The sequence below is a fragment of the Colius striatus genome, chromosome Z (assembly GCF_028858725.1).
Source record: "Colius striatus isolate bColStr4 chromosome Z, bColStr4.1.hap1, whole genome shotgun sequence".
Taxonomy (NCBI): domain Eukaryota; kingdom Metazoa; phylum Chordata; class Aves; order Coliiformes; family Coliidae; genus Colius; species Colius striatus.
This window is the reverse complement of record NC_084790.1, coordinates 45541066-45560688: the sequence shown is the minus strand read 5'-3', so window position 1 is coordinate 45560688 and position 19623 is coordinate 45541066. Positions and strand designations below refer to the sequence as shown.

The 19623-nt window shown below is 41.7% G+C and overlaps 1 protein-coding gene across 2 annotated transcripts in view; it reads right to left on the bottom strand.

The window, feature by feature from the left end:
- KIF2A (kinesin family member 2A) overlaps positions 1-15998 on the bottom strand; it is a 55726-nt gene extending 39728 nt beyond the window's left edge. For both annotated transcript variants that reach the window (XM_062017989.1, XM_062017990.1), the window contains exon 1: positions 15420-15998. In XM_062017989.1, the coding sequence (XP_061873973.1) occupies positions 15420-15483 (64 nt within the window). In that variant the 5' untranslated portion in view covers positions 15484-15998. The remainder of the gene's footprint in view (positions 1-15419) is intronic.
- Positions 15999-19623: the final 3625 nt, after the last annotated feature.

Genomic DNA, 19623 nt, shown 5'->3' with positions numbered 1-19623 from the left:
ACCTAAACCAAGGTTCTTGTATCTGCCTGTATACTTCAGCTTTGAATTAAAATCCAACTTAATCTACTCTTGCGCCCATCTACAAAGGTAAACAAATTCAGAATAATCTCTAGGATATATATCCAATTTCTGTGCAAAATCAAATAAAATGTAGTGCTTTAGAGAAACAAAGTTCACAGATCTTAATGACAGTCCACAAACAACTGAAGAGGGCTGAAAAAAAACACATAATGTAGACACGCCACTGAACTGTGTCCAGTATTTAGCTTCAAAATACAAAGAGCGCATTTAATCTCCTTCATACAGCAAATATGACACAAGTGACATTTTGGCCCCCCTTGCATTCAACACCAACAAACTCCTCCACTTGGAACCCCTAAATCAAAATTCACTGTGTGAACTTGTTAGCTGTCCATATTGACACACCTTCTCTAAAGCAGTAACCTAGAGTTACATGCCAGGAGTTGCTGGCACAGTTTTTGCTTCCCTAATAATTGTCAAATCTACAATCTTTTCAGATTGTGATTTGTTGAGTTTTTTTGCTGATCCTTCATTTTGCAAGCCAATCTCTAAAATTTCCCTTTACATTCAAAATATTTTCCTGTGCTTTCCTCAGTTAAGATGAACACTTTGGTCTTTTAAGCACAATTCAAAGAGCATTTTTTCACATTAGTCAGCTCCTCCTAAACTGTCTTCCCTTTATTTGGTTTCAGATGCTTCAATTGCTAATGATAACAACAGCAGTCATTCCACTGGCTTCACAAAAGCTTGTCAAGAGCATCTCATCTAGCATTCAGAAGCTATAGCTACATTTTGCCTCCACAGGTTTCTGTGTCAGAACAAGAGAGGACTTATTTCTAAAGCAGTTCAATTCATAAAGAAGTGTCACATCTCAATGGACAACAGACGCATTGATATTTATATATTTACCAGCAAGCTATCTCAGCAATACCGTGCCAGTAATCCTATCATTTTTAAGAACAGATAAATTCTCCACATACAACTTAGCCACAGAAAAATACATTTGGAAGGAAGCACCTGTCCAATCATATCTAATACATACTACACTATGCCCCCTAGAAACTCTTCAATGACGTGAACACATCTCCCCTTTACGTTATTAAGCAGTCTGCCTCTGCTGCCCACCCTAGAAAGTTGCACTAGCACCTTGCTGTCAATATATACAAACTTTTTTACAGATTACGTGTGTTCACAGTCATTTAGTTACACACTTTTTTAGAGATCATGTGTTCACTCACAGTGATTTAGTACTCTGTGTTTGCTTTTATAGACTGTACAAAGACTTCTGTACAAGAACTGTGAGCCTAGCTCTACCTATTTCAGTCTTTTAGGATTCTCTCTCAAGACTGTTAACCAGGATGAGGTGCAATCTCCCACAGGAGCTCCAGACTAGCTTCCACAGTAGCACTTACTGCCAAATAACATTAATTCTGAAATTGCACTCACTTTTCCCTCTTGTCAATTCACCCTGGTAGCCCATACTTCTTTTGTGATTAACTGGAATATCAAGGTTTTTCTCCTGTCATTTACAGCTCATGATCTCCCAATCTACAGCAAAAGCACATCTACTTTGTGCCACATTTTACTCCAGCTGTTTTGCTCCATACTTCCTAATCTTCCTGCAGGATATACATCTCCATAAAGATGATATTTTCACTCTAGCATAGTGCTGGAGTTTTTCAAGAACAGTGTTACTTTATGCATTATGAACAAGAATGAGTAACTGTAATGGATGTGAAAAAACAGCCAGTCAGTCCCAAAACTGATCCCAGAAGGCATGGTACTATGCAGAAATTATTAGCTATGCTACTAGTATTATCTGTCTTAAATACATTCTTGTTCTTGTATTAAACTCATTTGAATCCTTTTTCAAACTCCAAAATCATCTTACTAGATTTTGAGAAGCTTCTGGTTGACATTCATAACGCATTGTTCCCTATCAACACTGGGCAGCGCTAAGTTCAGGTTGGGTCCTCCTGCTTTCAGCTCCAGCATTCAGAGCCACAGTTACCTGCTCTCCCTCTAGGACACTAATTTGAGACATAGAGACTAGAAGTATTTCAGTACACCTGGGCTCCACTGTTTGCTATTACTTTTAGTCAAGGCATTGTATATTCCTAGAATCCTTGATTAGGTTTGTAATTTTCCCCCTTGTTTTAGTGCAAAATCAAGCAGGATGAGCTGTAATCACTTACAAAATTTATGTTAATGTGATGGCCAATTTCTCCATGATCTAAAATTCTTTAATTCAGTTATGCTGGCTTTGTCACTGGCTTTGTCTTCCCTTTCTTTTTCGATGAGGAAGGACAGCAACTCCTACAAGGAGTTATTACTTGTTGTCAACTTAGATTGTGTCATTTTCTTACTGAAATATAGTGTAGCCCATCACCCACCTTTTCATTCTCAAGCAGCAGACAGTATTAGGTTGTAACAGAAAAAACTCAAGTCCTGGGGACAACCTCCATGCCTTTTTTTCCCAGACAACACCACGGATAGAAGCCCTCAGACAACTGAGAGATACTAGTTTATGTCCACAACAGCCCTGGGACAGCACCTTTCACAGCACATTGTTCACTAATACAGTACTTGGTGCTCAGTTGTAACAAGCAGCACATTCAAAGTCGAACAGATCTGTGGAGCAAAGCAGGTAGTACTAGAGATCAGACAGAGATCTGATTGCAAGGTGGTCTACTGCCACAGACTGAACAATTCTTCTTAGAGTGTATCACTTACATATCTGGAGTGCACTTCCAACTACATTTCAACCAAAAGGAATTCCATCTGCTCCATGGCCACTTTCAAAGTGAAATACAGCACAGCACAAGGACATATGGGATGACTGGAAGATACAGGTCCGAAATCCACTTTTTATCTGAATCCTTGCACAGGTGCACCCTTGTGGTCCCAAGTGGCATGCCTAGAGCCTTACGACCTCTTAGGTATTTTTAATGGTTATTCACCTTGACCTATACAGAAGAGAGAAAACTGCACTGCTGTCTCCCACTACAATGCTTTTAGAGCATGGAGTTCACGTGTGAACTCCCAGGGGAGTGCCCAGGGACACGCACAAGAATGTGGAAGTGTGATGCTTACTAAAATGCGGAAGAACTGTCAACAGACAAAATCATGCAGGTCAAGTATCTTCTCAAGAATCAATCAAGGACGTAGGAAGCAAGCTATCATGTTCCCTCCAGACAGGAGCCTGGAAGTTAACTAGCACATATGCAGTGAGAATTATCATGGTATCAGGACACCACGCTAAAATGAGGTGGAAGTTAAGTTCAGACAGTCCAAAAAGTGAAATATGTTAATCCTCTGTACAAGATTACATGCAAACAAGAGCTAGTGAAGGAGCAGACTGGGAAAGGGGAGTACTCTTTTGTGTTGTAGGCCTTTCAAAACACCAGCTAGAAACTTACACATCTTCCAGCCTGATGTTTAGTCACACTCTGAATTACACTGCATTTGGGGTCTGATCCTTTGGCAAGGCAGCATTTAGAGTAGTCAGATACCATAACTTCCAAAGGGCCTCTCAAATATAATTGAGTACAGAAAGAGGCAGCAGACGAGCAACAACATAGACGAAAGAAAATCCACTCAGAGGAAAACACATTATGGGTACATGATGCTGAAACTGGAACTAGAAGTTACAACTCAAGTAAGAGAGTCTTAACATTTACAGTTTGTTGCTCAGTTGTTACTCAGTACGGATGATGTTTTATTCCAGCTTTATTGCTTGCACCATACGCTTTTATCTGCTAACACAAGCACCTCCTTTCACTCTGACCCGTGCCCGCCTCTTCTGTACTCTCTGCCTCTCACGTCACAGCCAGAGATCTTCCGGGCACCTACAACACAGTTCTCTAAAAATATTGACTCAACATGCAGCTGCAACAACAAAAAACCACCAGTAAAACATAAAAGCAGGTGTCATGTCCAAACTACAAACAAAACTTTGGTACACTCACACCTCAAGTACTGTGGCGCTAGTCTTCATACCTCAAAAAAGATACAGTACAATTAGAGGAGGTAAAGAGAGGACAACTAAGAAGACAAAGAGAATGAAGATACTGAGGTGAGTGAGACTGCTTACTTTCAGGAAAAAGACTACATGTGAATGTTTGCACTTTACTACCATAGAGGGCAAAATTAGCGTGGAAACTGTTATCACCAAATGCTGCAACACTAAAGCTGTGAGCGGTCTCTTAAGGTACATTGGTTTCAGACAGATAAAAGCAGTACTGTACTTTTCTATGCAGTAAGCACGGAACTTCCAAATCTTGCTTTCACAAAAGGCTGTGGAGGTAGATGATGTAACCTGGGTCAGAAAGACATTCAATAAATTCACAGACAATAGGTCTGTAAAAAGACATTTAATAAGACTAGGAAGCATTGTATTTCTAATATCCCTGATACAATTCGGGATATCAAGGGAAAACAAAGTTGTGGACAGTGGCAGGGCTGACCTGTTTTCCCTGAACAGTCACTCCAACACTTCATCTGTTGGGCTAAATGAACCTTTAGTCTGACCTACTGGGGTACTTCTTATGGTAGTGGTGAGTATAAGGAGATGGTGGAATCTCCAAAAAGGCAGAAACACTTCATAGGCTTCTGCTTAAAGAAAAAAAAAAAAAAAATCATATTTTCCAAAAGTTTTTTTATAAACAGACACAGGGAAAAAGTAATCTCCATTTTATCATACATTCACATAGAAATCTCTCTCCTGAAGTGTAAAAAAAGCCCAAACCTACACAATAATCTGCCTATTTTAAAAATCCCTGTGAGGTTTTCCAGTGTCCGCTCATCCCTTTCATGGCCTGTATGAACCCCATCCAGTTCTCAGATTTAAGGAAGACGAAGCAATCGGAGCTGCAAACTTTATCCAAATGAGAACAAGATGTTAATGTATTCCATGATCTCTTCTGTCCTCTAGTACATTTTTCTTTCATTGACACTGCATAAGTGAAGGTTTTAATTCAATTCCTGGTAATGACATTCACGTATTCCTTATGAGTTGACAACTGTAAACAAGTTGCACAAATAGTTACTTTTTTTTCTTTTTTTTTTTTTTAGTTTTGTAAAACTGAACATAATTCCACATCTTTTTACACATTTGGTCAGCAGCCTTTGGAGTCTCTTAGGAAAATTTTGGAAGCATCTTCTTTTAAATCTTTTAAAACTGGTTCTAAAAGTTCTCTTGAGACCGTTATGTACTTTTGCAGATCAAAGTTCTCTGTGTTCAGTATAAATTTTAATACAGTTATGGTACATAGGAGTAAAAATAGATTCAGTCAAGTCTTACAAACAGCATTGAGTTTTAGTCACTGCTGAAATTCTTGTAGCAATAGGATTTAAGATTGTGGTGGATTCAAGTAGTGTGGTGAACACTCTCTGCCAAAAGACTGAGATAACTTGGCCAGTCTTCTCTCCCTTCTCCCTTTCTCATTTTGCTTGTTGCTTGAATAAACAGGACAGATTGACTTCTCATGACTTTTTCTGCTTTCTCTGAAGTCAACAGTAGATGCCTAGAAACAGTATCTTCCTGCATCATACAGAAAATTTCTACCAGCACCTTCTATAGATGTTTTCAAGATGTTATAGATGTTATATATATGTTATCATTTGCCTTTCATGACTCACACTGCCAAACAGTGTTTTGGTTTTTGGGTTTTGTTGTTTTTTTTAATTTCCTTTACAACATTACATTTACTAAGAATATTCATCACTATTTGATTTATTACAGAGTTGCTAACTGTTCCTCTTGGTTAAAAGTTAGATGCCTTTATTCTCACACAAGTTAAAGCTTGTATTTTTCCCTTATCTCAACAAGGTTCTAAAAGCTCAAACCAACGAGAAAACTCTTAGTAGTATTTTAATTCTTCTCTGTGTCTGATGAAAGCTTATCACAACCTAAAAATCATCAGATTGTGATTTATATTCACCACATTCATCACCACATGAACTTCTATCCTATTAAAGTGCCAAAATAAACTGGGAAGTTCAACCCATAAAAGTATTTAAGAACATGCAAAAATAACCCAAAAGTGAATTTCTAAATCAAGTTGTGCATGTGCTTTTCAAACTGAAACTACCCTCTTCCTAGAGACAGAGACCCTCATCACCACATCCCTATGCACGCCTGCATCTCTAGTAAATGCTTTTATAGATGAGCCAGAAATACACATCAAACTCCATATGGATGAGCCACAAGGGGAAGGTAACAAACTCTAGTGACTGCAGAAATGTGCAGCACTGTGTGATAAAAATTTTAGAGCCAAGCTCTGCCAGAACATGTGTATGCTATACACCTTGCTTCTGAAGACAAAGTTTTAAACAAAGCCCCCACTCCTCCTCCCTACTCACGCATTCAATGTGCTCATCCATCAAAGGTGACTCTCAACATACTATATTGTAAGTTATAACAGAGACCGAAAGTACTTGCACTTCTGTACCTCTGATTCCACAGAGCTGTCAGTGCCTGATGGGAGCCATGAGAAACTCAAACTTGCACTTGACAAAGCTTCAATCCGATTACCGATAATTTGAATGCAAGCAACATTCTCTCATGTTAACAGGACCACTCATCAAAATGAAACCAAAAGAAAAGATTGTTATCAGCAAGTTACCTGAAGTCACTTTGTTACTGCTTGGAAATGGACAATTATTTTTACTTGTGTGGGTGATGCAGAAGGAATGCAGCAGATTTTTCCTTTTTACAAGTCTGGGAAACCTGTAAAGTAGTTTATGCCTGATGTAACCAGAAACAGAAATGACATCAGGCAAAATCAATAAGATATATTGAAAGCGTATTATTTGAATAAAGCAAAATAAAAAACTGCTACACATTGAAGCGTTTAAGTAGCAAAATCCTTCCTTCTTTTCTGAAGAGTTAAGTATCAGACTTGGTGTTGCTAAACAAGACCCCATTAAAAAAAAATTTTAAAAAACCCAAATCCACCCTGATCAAGTGGCTTAACTACTAAATCCACCTGATAATTCACATTTTTTAAAACATCACTTAAACTTTTAGTCAGAACTTCAACTTAAATCTTTTCAACTAAGCAATTGTAAAGTTAATTTGGGTTCCTAGCAACATGAAACGAATGTAGACAGTAATAGCAGAGTTATCAGAAGTCTTCTAATTGTGTTCTGCTCATGTAAATGATTCAGGGCACTATACACATTAAGTAAAAACTAACAAGCATAAGCCTGATAAATTCAATCTCTTTTTCACACCATTTTATCACCTTTTGTCCAACACATGTAAAAATCTAGTTCTATTTTTTAAGCAGTGACCAAATTTAAAGACAGTAACTCCACAGAACAGTTTTTACCAGGAAAATGGCAATCAATCTTTGTAACACTTTCCCAGAGAACTACTACCTGTGAGTGCTCGGCTTCCCAGGAGTGATTATGAGGCATGGAGTGGCACAAGAGAAGAACATCTAGCTCCCTGCTTTGCCTCCAAAGGCAGCTCCACTTGGGAAAAGATTCTAACATAGCAGGTGTGCTTCGCTAACTTGTAGTAAATGAATGGTTTATGGATGTTTTAAGCCAAAACTGACCCATTTATCCTGATATCTTCTGGGGACGTGAACAAAACACACTTCTAGGGTACCAGATACAGTCAGTACTGCCTCATGGATAAATACTTACTACAGAATTCAAAGCATCCCTTTACAGAGGTCAGAGGTGTAGGAAAATCATGTCAATCACCTGTCTGTATCTATATTAACAACACCATAGGAAACTAAAGCTTTTCCTTTGAGGGAAAATGAAAAAGCAGCACTTAAACAGCAATATACAACTGTGAATGTTTTAAGGAAAGAAACTGTGTCAGAAAAAGAAGGAACAGTATATGTTCTTGCACATACACAATATGAATGGGTTTGAGGATACAGTTAACAAGAGTTTAAGACAATTTACATCTGGATAACTAGTTTTAGCTCCCTCCCTTCTCTATAACACATCTAACTAAAAACTAACACTGATGCAGTGAACAGACAAAGTAGTCCATAGTTAAACATCTTATACAGCTGTGGAATGTCACCAATAGTCAAAATTAACTGTAGATAACTTTATTATCATGGGTACATAACAGTTGCGAGGAAATATAAAGATCTCTACCAATATTGAGGAAAATGAGATTGAAAATATATAGCTACAAACATTTGTTTTAGTGTCTACATTCAGTTCAATATTGTAAACAATTTAAATAAAACCCCAAGTACCAAGTCCCAATACAATCAGGACGTTCTCAATTTCCAACTGCTGGCAAATTTTAAAAAATTACCATAGAAAGAACTATTCACTCCAAAAAAAGTAAGAAGACTTCCGTAAAGACACAAGTGGTAATACTGGAAAGCATACATAACCTTTCAAGCAAGCAAAAAGAATTGTGCACATATCTTAAAGCTTGTTTGCGTTTTTGAAAGAGGCAGATATAACAGAGTGAATTGCAGCTCCACAAAAACCCTCTGTCCTACTCTTGAAATACACATTGAAAGCACTGACTCTTCCAAATAATTTTAAATATGCCAGAGGTATAATGAGATATTGACTACAAAAGTCAATGTCTTCTTAAAAGACACTATGTCTTTTAAGTATCTTCTTCATTTTTAAATTACAAACCCTGCCATGCCTGACCATATATTTTGTTTACTACACACTTTTACTGCTAGTCAAAGTCAAGACAGCTTGGTACGCCTTACTGTGGACTTCTGTATCTTATTTTTTGCATTAGATGAGAAGTTTAACTTAACTATGTGTAGGAAAATAACGAAACATTGGCAAGGAGGACCGTAAATATGCTCAAGTGACCTACAGCTGGAGTGTTGAAAAACATATATATCAACGATGCTAATTATTGCTCAGCATGTTGGCAAGTAGAACATCCTTGTTTAGACAACACAGGCCTGTGATAGACTCAGAGGAACCTATCAGACATTCGTGAGATTCCTGACTTGCACAGTGAAAAAAAAAAAAATCACACTTAAAAACCAATCCCTCACACATAGGTGAAAAGCAACAGGTTTCAAGTCTTTGCTTTTCTGCTCTGCTGCTGACATGACCGATCTCCGCTGTGCTGTGTCCCTGCTTACATGCCTCTGCCCAGGTGCAGAGTCCCTGGATCAAGACGTAATAAGAATAGATTTGGTCTTAGCATTTCATCCATGGTTCTGTGGTTGCTCCTGTGTCCTGCCTGTGTCGGCTCACACACTCTGAAAACTTAACATAATTTTCAACATATCAAAACTATTGAATTATTTTCCTCTGTGGACTAAACATACTGTTAACAACTACAGCAAACATCACATTTTAGTCTTCACTATGGGTTGACCACAGCATTCTTCTCCTAATGCCAAATCCAGTCATACAATATGGTGAGGAAGACAAGCTAATCCAACAAACAATAAGTTTGTTGGAAAACATGAAAAAAGGTTAAAAAAACCATAAATATCAGATGTTATGATATAAGTAGCAAATGTTCACAAAGGAAGAACTTCAACCAGAACAAAGCAAAGAAGTTGATTTACTTCATTCTGATACTTATTCCTCACACACAAAAAACATCACTGGCACATTCCATAGGTCAAGCTAACAAATATGCTACAGATTTTGTGCTCCAGGAAACAAACTCTTGCAGTAAATATTTCATATTCATTTCTCTACATTGTCCTGTAGTAAGTGGATGTATTAACTCAAAAGGCTAATTTAACTTCTAGAGCAAAGAGAGATACTTTTGCAGTGACATTACTCTTCAGTCAGGCATCAGACCTCTACCCTATATCTTATTGCCTCTTTCCACCTCAACAAGGTGTTAGGTCATGCTTTGTGCTGTAGCAGCACAGCAACATCTTCAGTTCATAAAGCCATAAGATGAAAATACAAGTAAAATAGGCAATAGGCTACTGCAACAGGTAGGTGGAAAGAACAGCAACCTATGAAACAGAAACAAGAGATAGATTCCTCCACAACATGACTAGAAGGGAAAAAAATATTCCATGCAAACTGCGTAACCTAGCAGCCACATACAGCTCTAAAGACAGTAGTGCCAGCATGTAATGCTGTACACACACTCACAGAGCGAAGATGAGAAGATTCTCTGAAGATTACAACTCTTGTCATTCAAGAGTTATTTATACAAAATACAGAAGGCCTACAAAAACATGTGAGAATCTGTGAGTTACAGTGAGAAGCCACTTAGTGCATAACAAAAGTTGAATGCCTAAAAAGTGATTTCAAAAAGGACACAGAAAATTTAACACATCCTCCTGGAAAACACTTATGTAGGAACAATCCCCAGAAATTCCAGATGCCACAATATGAGAATCTACACCAGTAAGTAAGCCTAAATGTTGGACCAATTAGCCCAGCCAGAAACAACAGACTTGAAAGCCTGTGTGTGATCTGACCAGTATGGAACACATTGCATCTGTATACCTTACAAGGGGATTAGATAATTGAGTCAAATTATTTAATTGTGGTAGCAAAAAAAATTTAAAAAAAAAAAAAAATCACAGGGAACAAATACACATATGTCACGAATGGAAAGAGTAAAAGCACACTGCCATTTAAATCTATCCTCAAGAGCTTGTAAAATATGGTGACTAACCAAACCTGAAAAGAATTTTTACAGCATCATTATACCTTCTATCCAGCTATAAAATCATTGTTCCTATGGGAGTTGCACCTGAAGATAAAGATCAGGATCACGATTCAGGACTACCCAGAAGACAGAGGGTGCTACAGACCCTTCAACTGTAGGAAACAATTTTACAGAAGCTGGGCCCTAAAGAAAGAAGTTACAGACCTGATGGTTACAAAAATTTGGTCTCATTTGTGTTTGAAGGTGAAACAGTTACCACAATGTTTTGGCAAGCCTAAAAATAGAGAAGCTGCCAGTAAATTTTTGGACTAGATGGATTATCCACAACCGTGACCAGTTCCAGCTGCTTTAAAGACAAGTGAAAAAAATTCTTAAGTAGGCAATTAAAAATAACATAGCCATGGGCAAGATTCCTTCCTACCTCCCATCAGTTATAAGTTATTTAAGCTACCGACACAAGAAGAGAAACTATGTTTTATATGTTTTATGGTTTTTTGTTGGTGTATTTTTTGTGTAAAACTAGATATTTCTACCATCCTTGTTAAAATTCTGCTGTGCTTCTAGACTCCATGTCCAATCTCCATGTGATAACTGTCTACCCTGTTCTCTATCAATTCTAAGTTCTTGCTCTCAAATGTCCACAGCTTTCCTTTTCCTGTATGACAAAATGGGCACCAATTCACGATCTTTCAATTTTACACCATTTAGTGGCTAATACCTAAAAACTCAGCATTTTCCTTGCCTAGAAGTTCAAATCTTCAGTCACTTTTCCAACAAGAATGTCCCGTCTCCTCTCATGCCTGTTACATTATGTCTGACACAATGAGATCAGAATTGTATCCTCCCCTCTGCCCCACTTTCAAAACAAGCAAATATATAATTAATTTCTCTGTCTTTCTAAGTAGTATTTCAGATTTGCAAAGACAGAGGGAATAGGAACAGCCTGAGGAAGAAACACACAGAACACATTCGGACCGAAAAAGTAAAGGAAAAACACCAATCAGCCTACTAATGGGCTGCAGGGCATAAGACATTTATCCTATTTTAGCAAAAGACTGAATTTATGAGGAAGAAAACAGTATCAGAAATGATTGTAAAAAAACTAAACTAGTTGACCACTTGGTCAGCTCTTAAGTTACACAAAGAGAGCTAGTTAATCCAATTATAACTGGAAACACTCTCTGTGTCTCTAGACTACATTTATACCAATGTTTAACCACTGAGAAAAAAAACAGATGCACAGTAAACAGCTCTGCACTGTTAGTCCTCAAAAATGTTGGATTTCCTCCAAACATTGGTTTTCATGTGTTTTTGGCCATTGTTTCTAACAATGCCTTTCATTTGTACAATATCTATTCTCTATTAATTCCTGTAAGAAATCTCTCATGAAATATTTAAGCATAATCAGAACTTGTCAAAATGATAGACTATGTAACTTCTCTTTCCAGAATGTTCTGGTCTTGTTCTCACATTTATTGTGTTCTGCATGTCCTTGCCGTTTTGTTGTAGTGAACAAGTATGATTTGGAACACTGATGTTTCTTCAGAGACAAATGTGTTTCTATTAGGTCCCCTGTTTCTTTAAAGAAAAATGAGAGTTATCTGGAATTAATAAATCTCTGTACTCAGAAAAGTGTTTAAGGTCACTGGTAGACAGATGGGAAAAAAAATGCTTACTTTTTCAAACTACTTCATTAACAAAGTAAAATCTTATTTTTCTCATATGTCCTGATTTTGGCTGGAGGAGAGTTAATTTTTCTCCTGGTCACTGATACAGGGCTGTGTTCTGTATTTGTGCTGAAAATACTGTTGATGAATAACACAGAGAGGTTTTAGTTCCTGCTTCGGAGTTGCTCACATGGCATCAAAGCCTTTTCTGTTTCTTACCATACCCTTGCCAGTGAGTGGGCTGTGAGTGCACAAGAAGTTGGAAGGAGACACAGCCAGGGCAGCTGACCCCCAAGTGACCACAGGGATACTCCATACCATAGAGCAGCATGCCCAGCATATAAACTGGGAGGAATGGACCACTGCTTGGGCATCAGTCAGTGAGTGGTGACAAATGGCATTGCACATCACTTAGGTTTAGGGTTTTTTTGTTTTCCTTGGGTTTTATTTCTCTCCCTCTCTCTGTTGGATTTCTTTTCTATTGCAATTACCATTATTACTACCATATATTATTGTCACTATTATTATATTTCATTTAATTTTCATTATTGAACTGTACTTATCTCAACCTACGAGCTTTTAATTTCCTGGTTCTCCTCCCCATCCCACTGGGGGTTGGGCAGTGAGTAAGCAGCTTTGTAGTGCTTAGTTGCTGGCTGGGGTTAAACTACAACATCTGGATTCAGCAAATAAACAGGGACATTTTCAAGAGTTACTACACTTACTCCTCAAAACAATAGTTAGTTTTAAAAAAGGACTCCTTACAGATACGTGAGCAAAGAGCACAGATCATACATCACTTTCCCCAGAAGTTTCTCAAACAGTTTTAATTGCAATTTCCAAGGGTACCTGGTATGACACACAGCCCAGATTCTACCTAGGATACAGTTCTGTGTAGAACAGATCCTGGTAGCTCCCTATTACTGAACCAGAAGATCATTAAGTGCAGACTTCCACTTCACTGTGGCCATGCATTTACTACACGTTGATACTACTGAGGTCACAGATCCCTCTGTGAGATGCTGGAACTCACTAACAGTGTAGGAAATAAGCACATTCAAAAGTTTGCTCCTGTGTACAGTGAAACAAATCATCAATTCATGTATTCAACCATCAGGAGGAAAAAAAAAAATGCCACACTGGGAGAGTTTGTAGGAATAACATACCTGACAGAGGCACAGGCAGCAAGAGCCTCCCCTTATTAGAAGCAGTTTTATCAATTCCTATTGCCTGTGTAACCATAGCTCAGGTTGGAAACCTGCCTTCTGAAAGCCAATGCCACCTAGTGCTGTCTGTTCTTTGATATCTTTCTCAAAATACTCCCTCCCACTTAACTAGGACAGATTTTCCCATGGTATAATGGAGAGAGAATGATACAAAGTTGCAGTGGCCTTGGCCAGAACAGGGCACCTCCCCCTCCAGTCCCAACAAAAACTATGCAAACCTCACAATAACCAGGACTTTTGTGAGCAAACAGACTGCAGTGTCAAACCAGAGATGATAACCAGTGTCTAGTATGACACTGCAGTCTGGTTGCTGACAAAAGGACCAAGTTAAAACAAATGCTCAAAAGCTTACAGTGTGAGCAACTGCTGTGAAAGCATTCCCCTAGTACATTACTGATGTGTTATATACTTAACGAGCAGCATCACATGTGTAATAAAGGAAAATACACAAATAATAATAGTAAAGAAAATAAGTATTGTTACATTCAAGAGTTACTGTTCTCACTTCTGACATTAGAAGTGAACAGAACCCTGCCGGGGGGTGGGGGGTGGAAGCAGCAAAGCTTTACACACCAAATAGTAACATTTATTAGAAGTTCACACAGACCTCAGAAAAAGTTTCACAAGTTGCTACAGTGAGGTTTTCTGAAACCTCAGGAGAGGTCTGCCAGAGTGACACAAATAACTGCCAGACCTATCAGATTCTTCACATGACACACAAGCCATTAAGCACAAATTGAGGGGTTAGCTTTAGTACAGTGTCCACCCAACACCAACCATTATTTTGTCCTAGGGTTGGACTGCGGTATGGGAAACAAAAAAGCCAGGCTACATAAACCATGCCGACTGCTTGTTTCCTGCCTCATGACAAAACCAAGCTAACTTTGACCTCCAGATCTTTCTTGTCTTAGAAACATCTGCTTATGAACCCTTAAGAAAAAAAGACAAAAGATCTTCCAGAAAATCCCAGCAGAACCTCACCCCTGAGGCTTCATAGACCTCAGAAAAGCCAAGAACTGATGACATATTCCCCCTCAAATTAAAGAGCTGAAATCACAAGCGACTTGCCATTGATTCAGTCAGTGAACTTCCCATTTCAGTTCTCTCCTACCAGACGCATATGAAGAGTTAGTGCCCTAAACCTCGTGTCACAGGCACCTCCTTTATTCACGTGTATTTCTAGACAGCACCATATATCCTCCCTCCAGGAGATGCTGGGCAAGATGAGAAACACTGGATCCCCGACAAGGAAACAGCAAATTATCGGCATAAATAGCAAGAGCTCGTTTCGTTTTATTCATAAAGAACATCTGACATAACAACATCCATCTTTTTGTCACGGGATGGAAGTGTCCAAAGGCATTTCTGCCCGGACACGCCGTTGTGCCATTTTTTTCAGAGCACGGCTCGCACGCCAGAGAGAACATGAAGTTATTTCTCCACATTAAAGGCCCTTCCTCCCTCTTATCACCTCATCCCCTCCTCTCCCCTACGGCCCTCCCCGCCTCACCCTGCCCCAGCCTCCCCGGGTTCCCCTCTGCACCTACATCCGCGAGGAGAGGTCCCTGCGGATCCCGCCATCACCGCCCCCTACCGCCATCCCTCCCTCCCTCCCGTTCCGCTCCCGCCGCCACCCTGCCGCAGCCTCCCCGGCCACAGCCGCCGCCGCTCGCGCCCCTCGCAACCGCCCTGCGCCGTCCAGCGCGAGCGCTCTCCTAACAACTGCAGCGCGCGCCAGGCCCGGCCACTCCCCGGCCCCGCGTACACAATGGGCCCCGCGCGCAGCCCGCGCCCCCCCGCCCGGCACCGCCCGGCGGGGTCTGCGGCCGCTCCGCCGGGCCGCCCCCTGCCACCGACCCAGCCAACGCCCTCCGCCGCCGCCCCGGCCCCGCTGACCATCGCTGCGCTTGATCTCCACGTAGATCCCTATCTGGATCTTGCCAAAGTTGGCCGCTGCCATCGCTTCATGGGGCTGCCGAGGAGGTCCGAAGCGCTGCCCGAGAAGCGCACAGGAGCGGCGGCGGTGGCACCGACCGCGACGGTTCTGGGAGGCAGGGAAAGAGGGAGAGACGAGCAGGCGGACGGACGGGGAGAGGGAGGAGGGGAGACAGAAAAGGCGCCGGCCGGATACAGCAGGCGCTGGGAGCTGCTGCGCCTGCGCGCCTCGCCAGGCGTCACGCAGCACCGGCTCACGGCGGAGGCGGGGAAGCAAGGCGGTGCCGCAGGCGCCGCCGCGGCCTTCGTCCAGCGCCTGTGGACCGTCCGCCTCAGTGCGCTCCTCTCTCCTCCCGGTCCCGCTGCGGCGGAAGGGGCCGGGCGTCCTGGGCGGGTACCCCGCCGTGTCCCCGTCACGGCGGTGGTCGGTGTCTCCTCGGCCTATGAGAGCCCCGCTTCGCCCTCGCACCGCTGCCTTCTCCCTGTGCCACCGCAGCTGCTCTATTGCTAGACACTTCGGCTTAGCCGCCACAAGATGGGCGCCCCGGGGCCCGGAAGCTACGCTTGGCGCCGCCTCCACCACCGCCTATGCCCGGGCAGGGAGCGGGAGGGGATCGTCCAGTCGCCCTGCACGTCGGCGAGCCTTTGGGTTGGACCCGTCTCTCGCTGAGGGATGCACGCAGGCGCCTGTTTGGCACCAGATGGCGGCTGAGCAGCTTAGAAGTTTCAGTGTAATAGCTTTATCTACCTCCTGTCTGCTCATTTACCTCCCGTGTGTCAAGTAGAGGAGCTTAGACTTCATGCTCCGCATCCTGCCAGCAGCTCTTGAGTCCGAGTAAGGCCACTCTCGATAGAATCCACCTCCAGACTGCCCCACCCCTTTTTACAGCTTAAAAACCAAAACACCTCATGTTCCTCATTTCCGACCTTAGGCATGCCACTTCGTTAAGCATCGTTCCTTGGGTTTCTCCTCTACAGGAGGTCCCTGACATGAAGCTATCATGAATTTTAAATTGCCCTTCATGCACAGTTTCCAGGTCACCTTGTGCAGCATCATCATAAATACTCCACACACATTCTCTTCTTTGCCAGCAAAGCCGGTCTGTTAAAAAATAATCCTCCAGTCCACATATCAACAGGTAATTCATAATGACAGCTGACACCACACCACCCCCTGAGAGCTGTGCCAGTGTTCTTCCTACTGCCACTTGGTTTCATGCTGAAGTCAGCATTGTACACAGCAAGTCAGACTCAAGAAATTATGCCTCCAAATTCCTACAGGCTTTAAATATACATATGCATAAATACAGAGACGGCAGCCCTTTGGAGAAGGTCTTGAAGGATGAAAAGCACTGTTGGCCAGCACTGTGCACTTGCAGCCCAGGAAGCCAACTGTATTCTGGGCTACAGTGAAAGAAATGTGGCCAGTTGGTTGAGGGAGGTGATGCTGCACTCTGACCTGGTGAGAACCCACTTGCAGTGCTGTGCCCAGGCTGGAGTCCTCAGCACAGGAACGACATGGACCTGCTGAAGTGGTTCCAGAGAACAAACACAAAAATGATCAAACAGATGGACCATCTCTGCTATGAGAAAAGTTTGGGATATCTGGAGTGGTTCAGACTTGTGGTTTAACCCCAGCCAGCAACTAAGTACCACACAGCTTCTTGCTTACTCTTCCCCTTATCAGTAGAGTAAGGAGGAGAATTGAAAAAAGGTAGTAAAACTTCAGGGTTAAGAACAGTTTAAGAACTGAAATGTAATAAAATATAAAGTAATAATAAAAATATTATTATTAATAATAATTACAATTACATCTTCATCAATGACCTGGATGAGGGGACAGAGTGTACCCTCAGCAAGTTGGCTGATGACACCAAACTGGGGGGACTGACTGATTCCCCAGAAGGCTGTGCTGCCATTCAGCGGGATCTCGTCCGGCTTGACAGTTGGGCAGAGAGGAACCTCATGAGGTTCAACAAGGACAAGTGCAGAGTCCTGCATCTGGGAAGGAACAACCCCATGTACAAGTACAGGCTGGGGGTTGAACTGCTGAAGAGCAGCTCTGCAGAGAGACCTGGGAGTCCTGATTGATAATAAACTAAATATGAGCCAGCAATGTGCCCTCATGGCCAAGAAGGCCAATGGCATCCTGGGATGCATCAAGAAGAGTGTGGCCAGCAGGTCAAGGGAGGTTCTTCTCCCCCACTCCTCTGCCCTGGTGAGGCCTCATCTGGAGTCCTGTGTCCAGTTGTGGGCTCCTCAGCTCAAGAGGGACAGAGAACTTCTGGAGAGAGTCCAGCGCAGGGCCACCAAGATGATCAGGGGACTGGAACATCTTCCTTATGAGGAAAGACTGCGGGAACTGGGGCTGTTTAGTCTAGAAAAGAGGAGACTGAGAGGAGATCTTATTAACATTTACAAATATCTAAAGGATGTGTGTCAGGAGGTTGGAACATCTCTTTTTTCTATAGTAGCAAGCAACAGGACAAGGGGTAATGGGATGAAGCTCGAACACAAAAAATTCCACTTAAATATAAGAAAGAGCTATTTCACTGTGAGGGTGAGGGAGGCCTGGCACAGGCTGCCCAGAAGGGTTGTGGAGTCTCCTTCCTTGGAGGTCTTCAAGACCTGCCTGGACATGTTCCTATGCGACCTGATCTAGGTAGACCTGCTTCTGCAGGGGGTTTGGACTAGATGATCTCTAAAGGTCCCTTCCAACCCCTACCATTCTATGATTCTATGATTCTACGATTAGAAGCCAATAAATGACAAATAATGCCCAATGCCATTGCTGACCAATCACTGACCGATGCCCAAGCAGTGATCGCCTCTCAGCCAACTCATCTCAATTTCTATACTGGGCATGATGTTCTATAGTATGGAATATTGTCCTGGTTTATCAAGGAGCAGCCTTTGCTTGGTAACAGGGGGAGCAGGTTGCAGTAATAGCCGGTAAAGAGTTTGTGGACTCTCCCCCAGCTCCTGGGTTCACACCCACCTCCGGCCTGGCTGGGCCAATCTGGTGCCTCTGCCATCACTAGTTAGGGATGGGAATTTGAAGTGCTGGCAGGAGGTGTAAGAGTGATACAAGAGGGAGGCGACCACGCGGACCCTTCAGCCAGAGAAGGAAGGAGGAGCACTAAACGAGAGACCCCTCTGCAAGCCGTGGCGAGAATGCAGCTGTGCCCCTGCAACCCATGCAGGGCCATGGCAGGACTGAGAGCCACCAGCAGCTCTGTGTGAGTGCAGCCGGATGGGTGAGGGACTGTGTGGGGAGGCGGCCATGGCCCAGGCCGTGCTGGAGAGCCTGCACGCCGCAGAGCAGCCCCACACGAGAGGCAGAGAGGAGCTGCAGCCTTTGGGATAAATGTACATTGGAGCAGCCTATGCAGGGCTGCCATGTGTGTGAGGTACCTTGCGGACTTTGGGTTTTGGTCTAAATCACATTATTCATGGAAGGCATTGCTTACTGTCTTGTAGTAAGATTTTAATATTGAAAATACGAAGTTATGTGTAGCAAAAATACTTAGCTTTTTAGTTTAGTCACTGTCCATTTAACTTAGGACTACTGACCAACACTGTAATATCACAAAGAGACCAGTGCCTTTAAAAGGCCTCTTCTAATTATAACAGAATTAAAGATATGCTCTTTTTAACCTATAGATATTTTGAAATAGAACTAAAATGCAACACATATTTTAGACTTATATAAGTATTGGGTAGGGACTAATTTTTACTTTTAAAAAAGGTTTCTTCTACTCTGACTTGAACTTAGTTTTTTGAAAAGGTTTTAAAACAAATTCTACAACATAGACATACCTTTTATAGATCAGTATGTTTCACAGAAGAACCATAGACATTGGTATGTGATGCTCTTGACTATACAGACAAATAATACACTTACTCAATCATTGGCATACCGTTTGAAACTTGGACTGTTTTTGATTAGTAAGGTATCAAAAATAGTGGAAAATGTTCATGCATGAGTTATGTTTCAACTATTAGCAATAATTATTTGTTTTTCAACAAACCAGCATCAACTTACTTTTCATACAGTCACAATGATATTAATTAAATTTCTTAATTCACTGTATTTCAAAGTCAAAACTAAGTTATGAATATCAATCTACTTGTAATAACTTGAGTCATTGATTATTAAGTATTT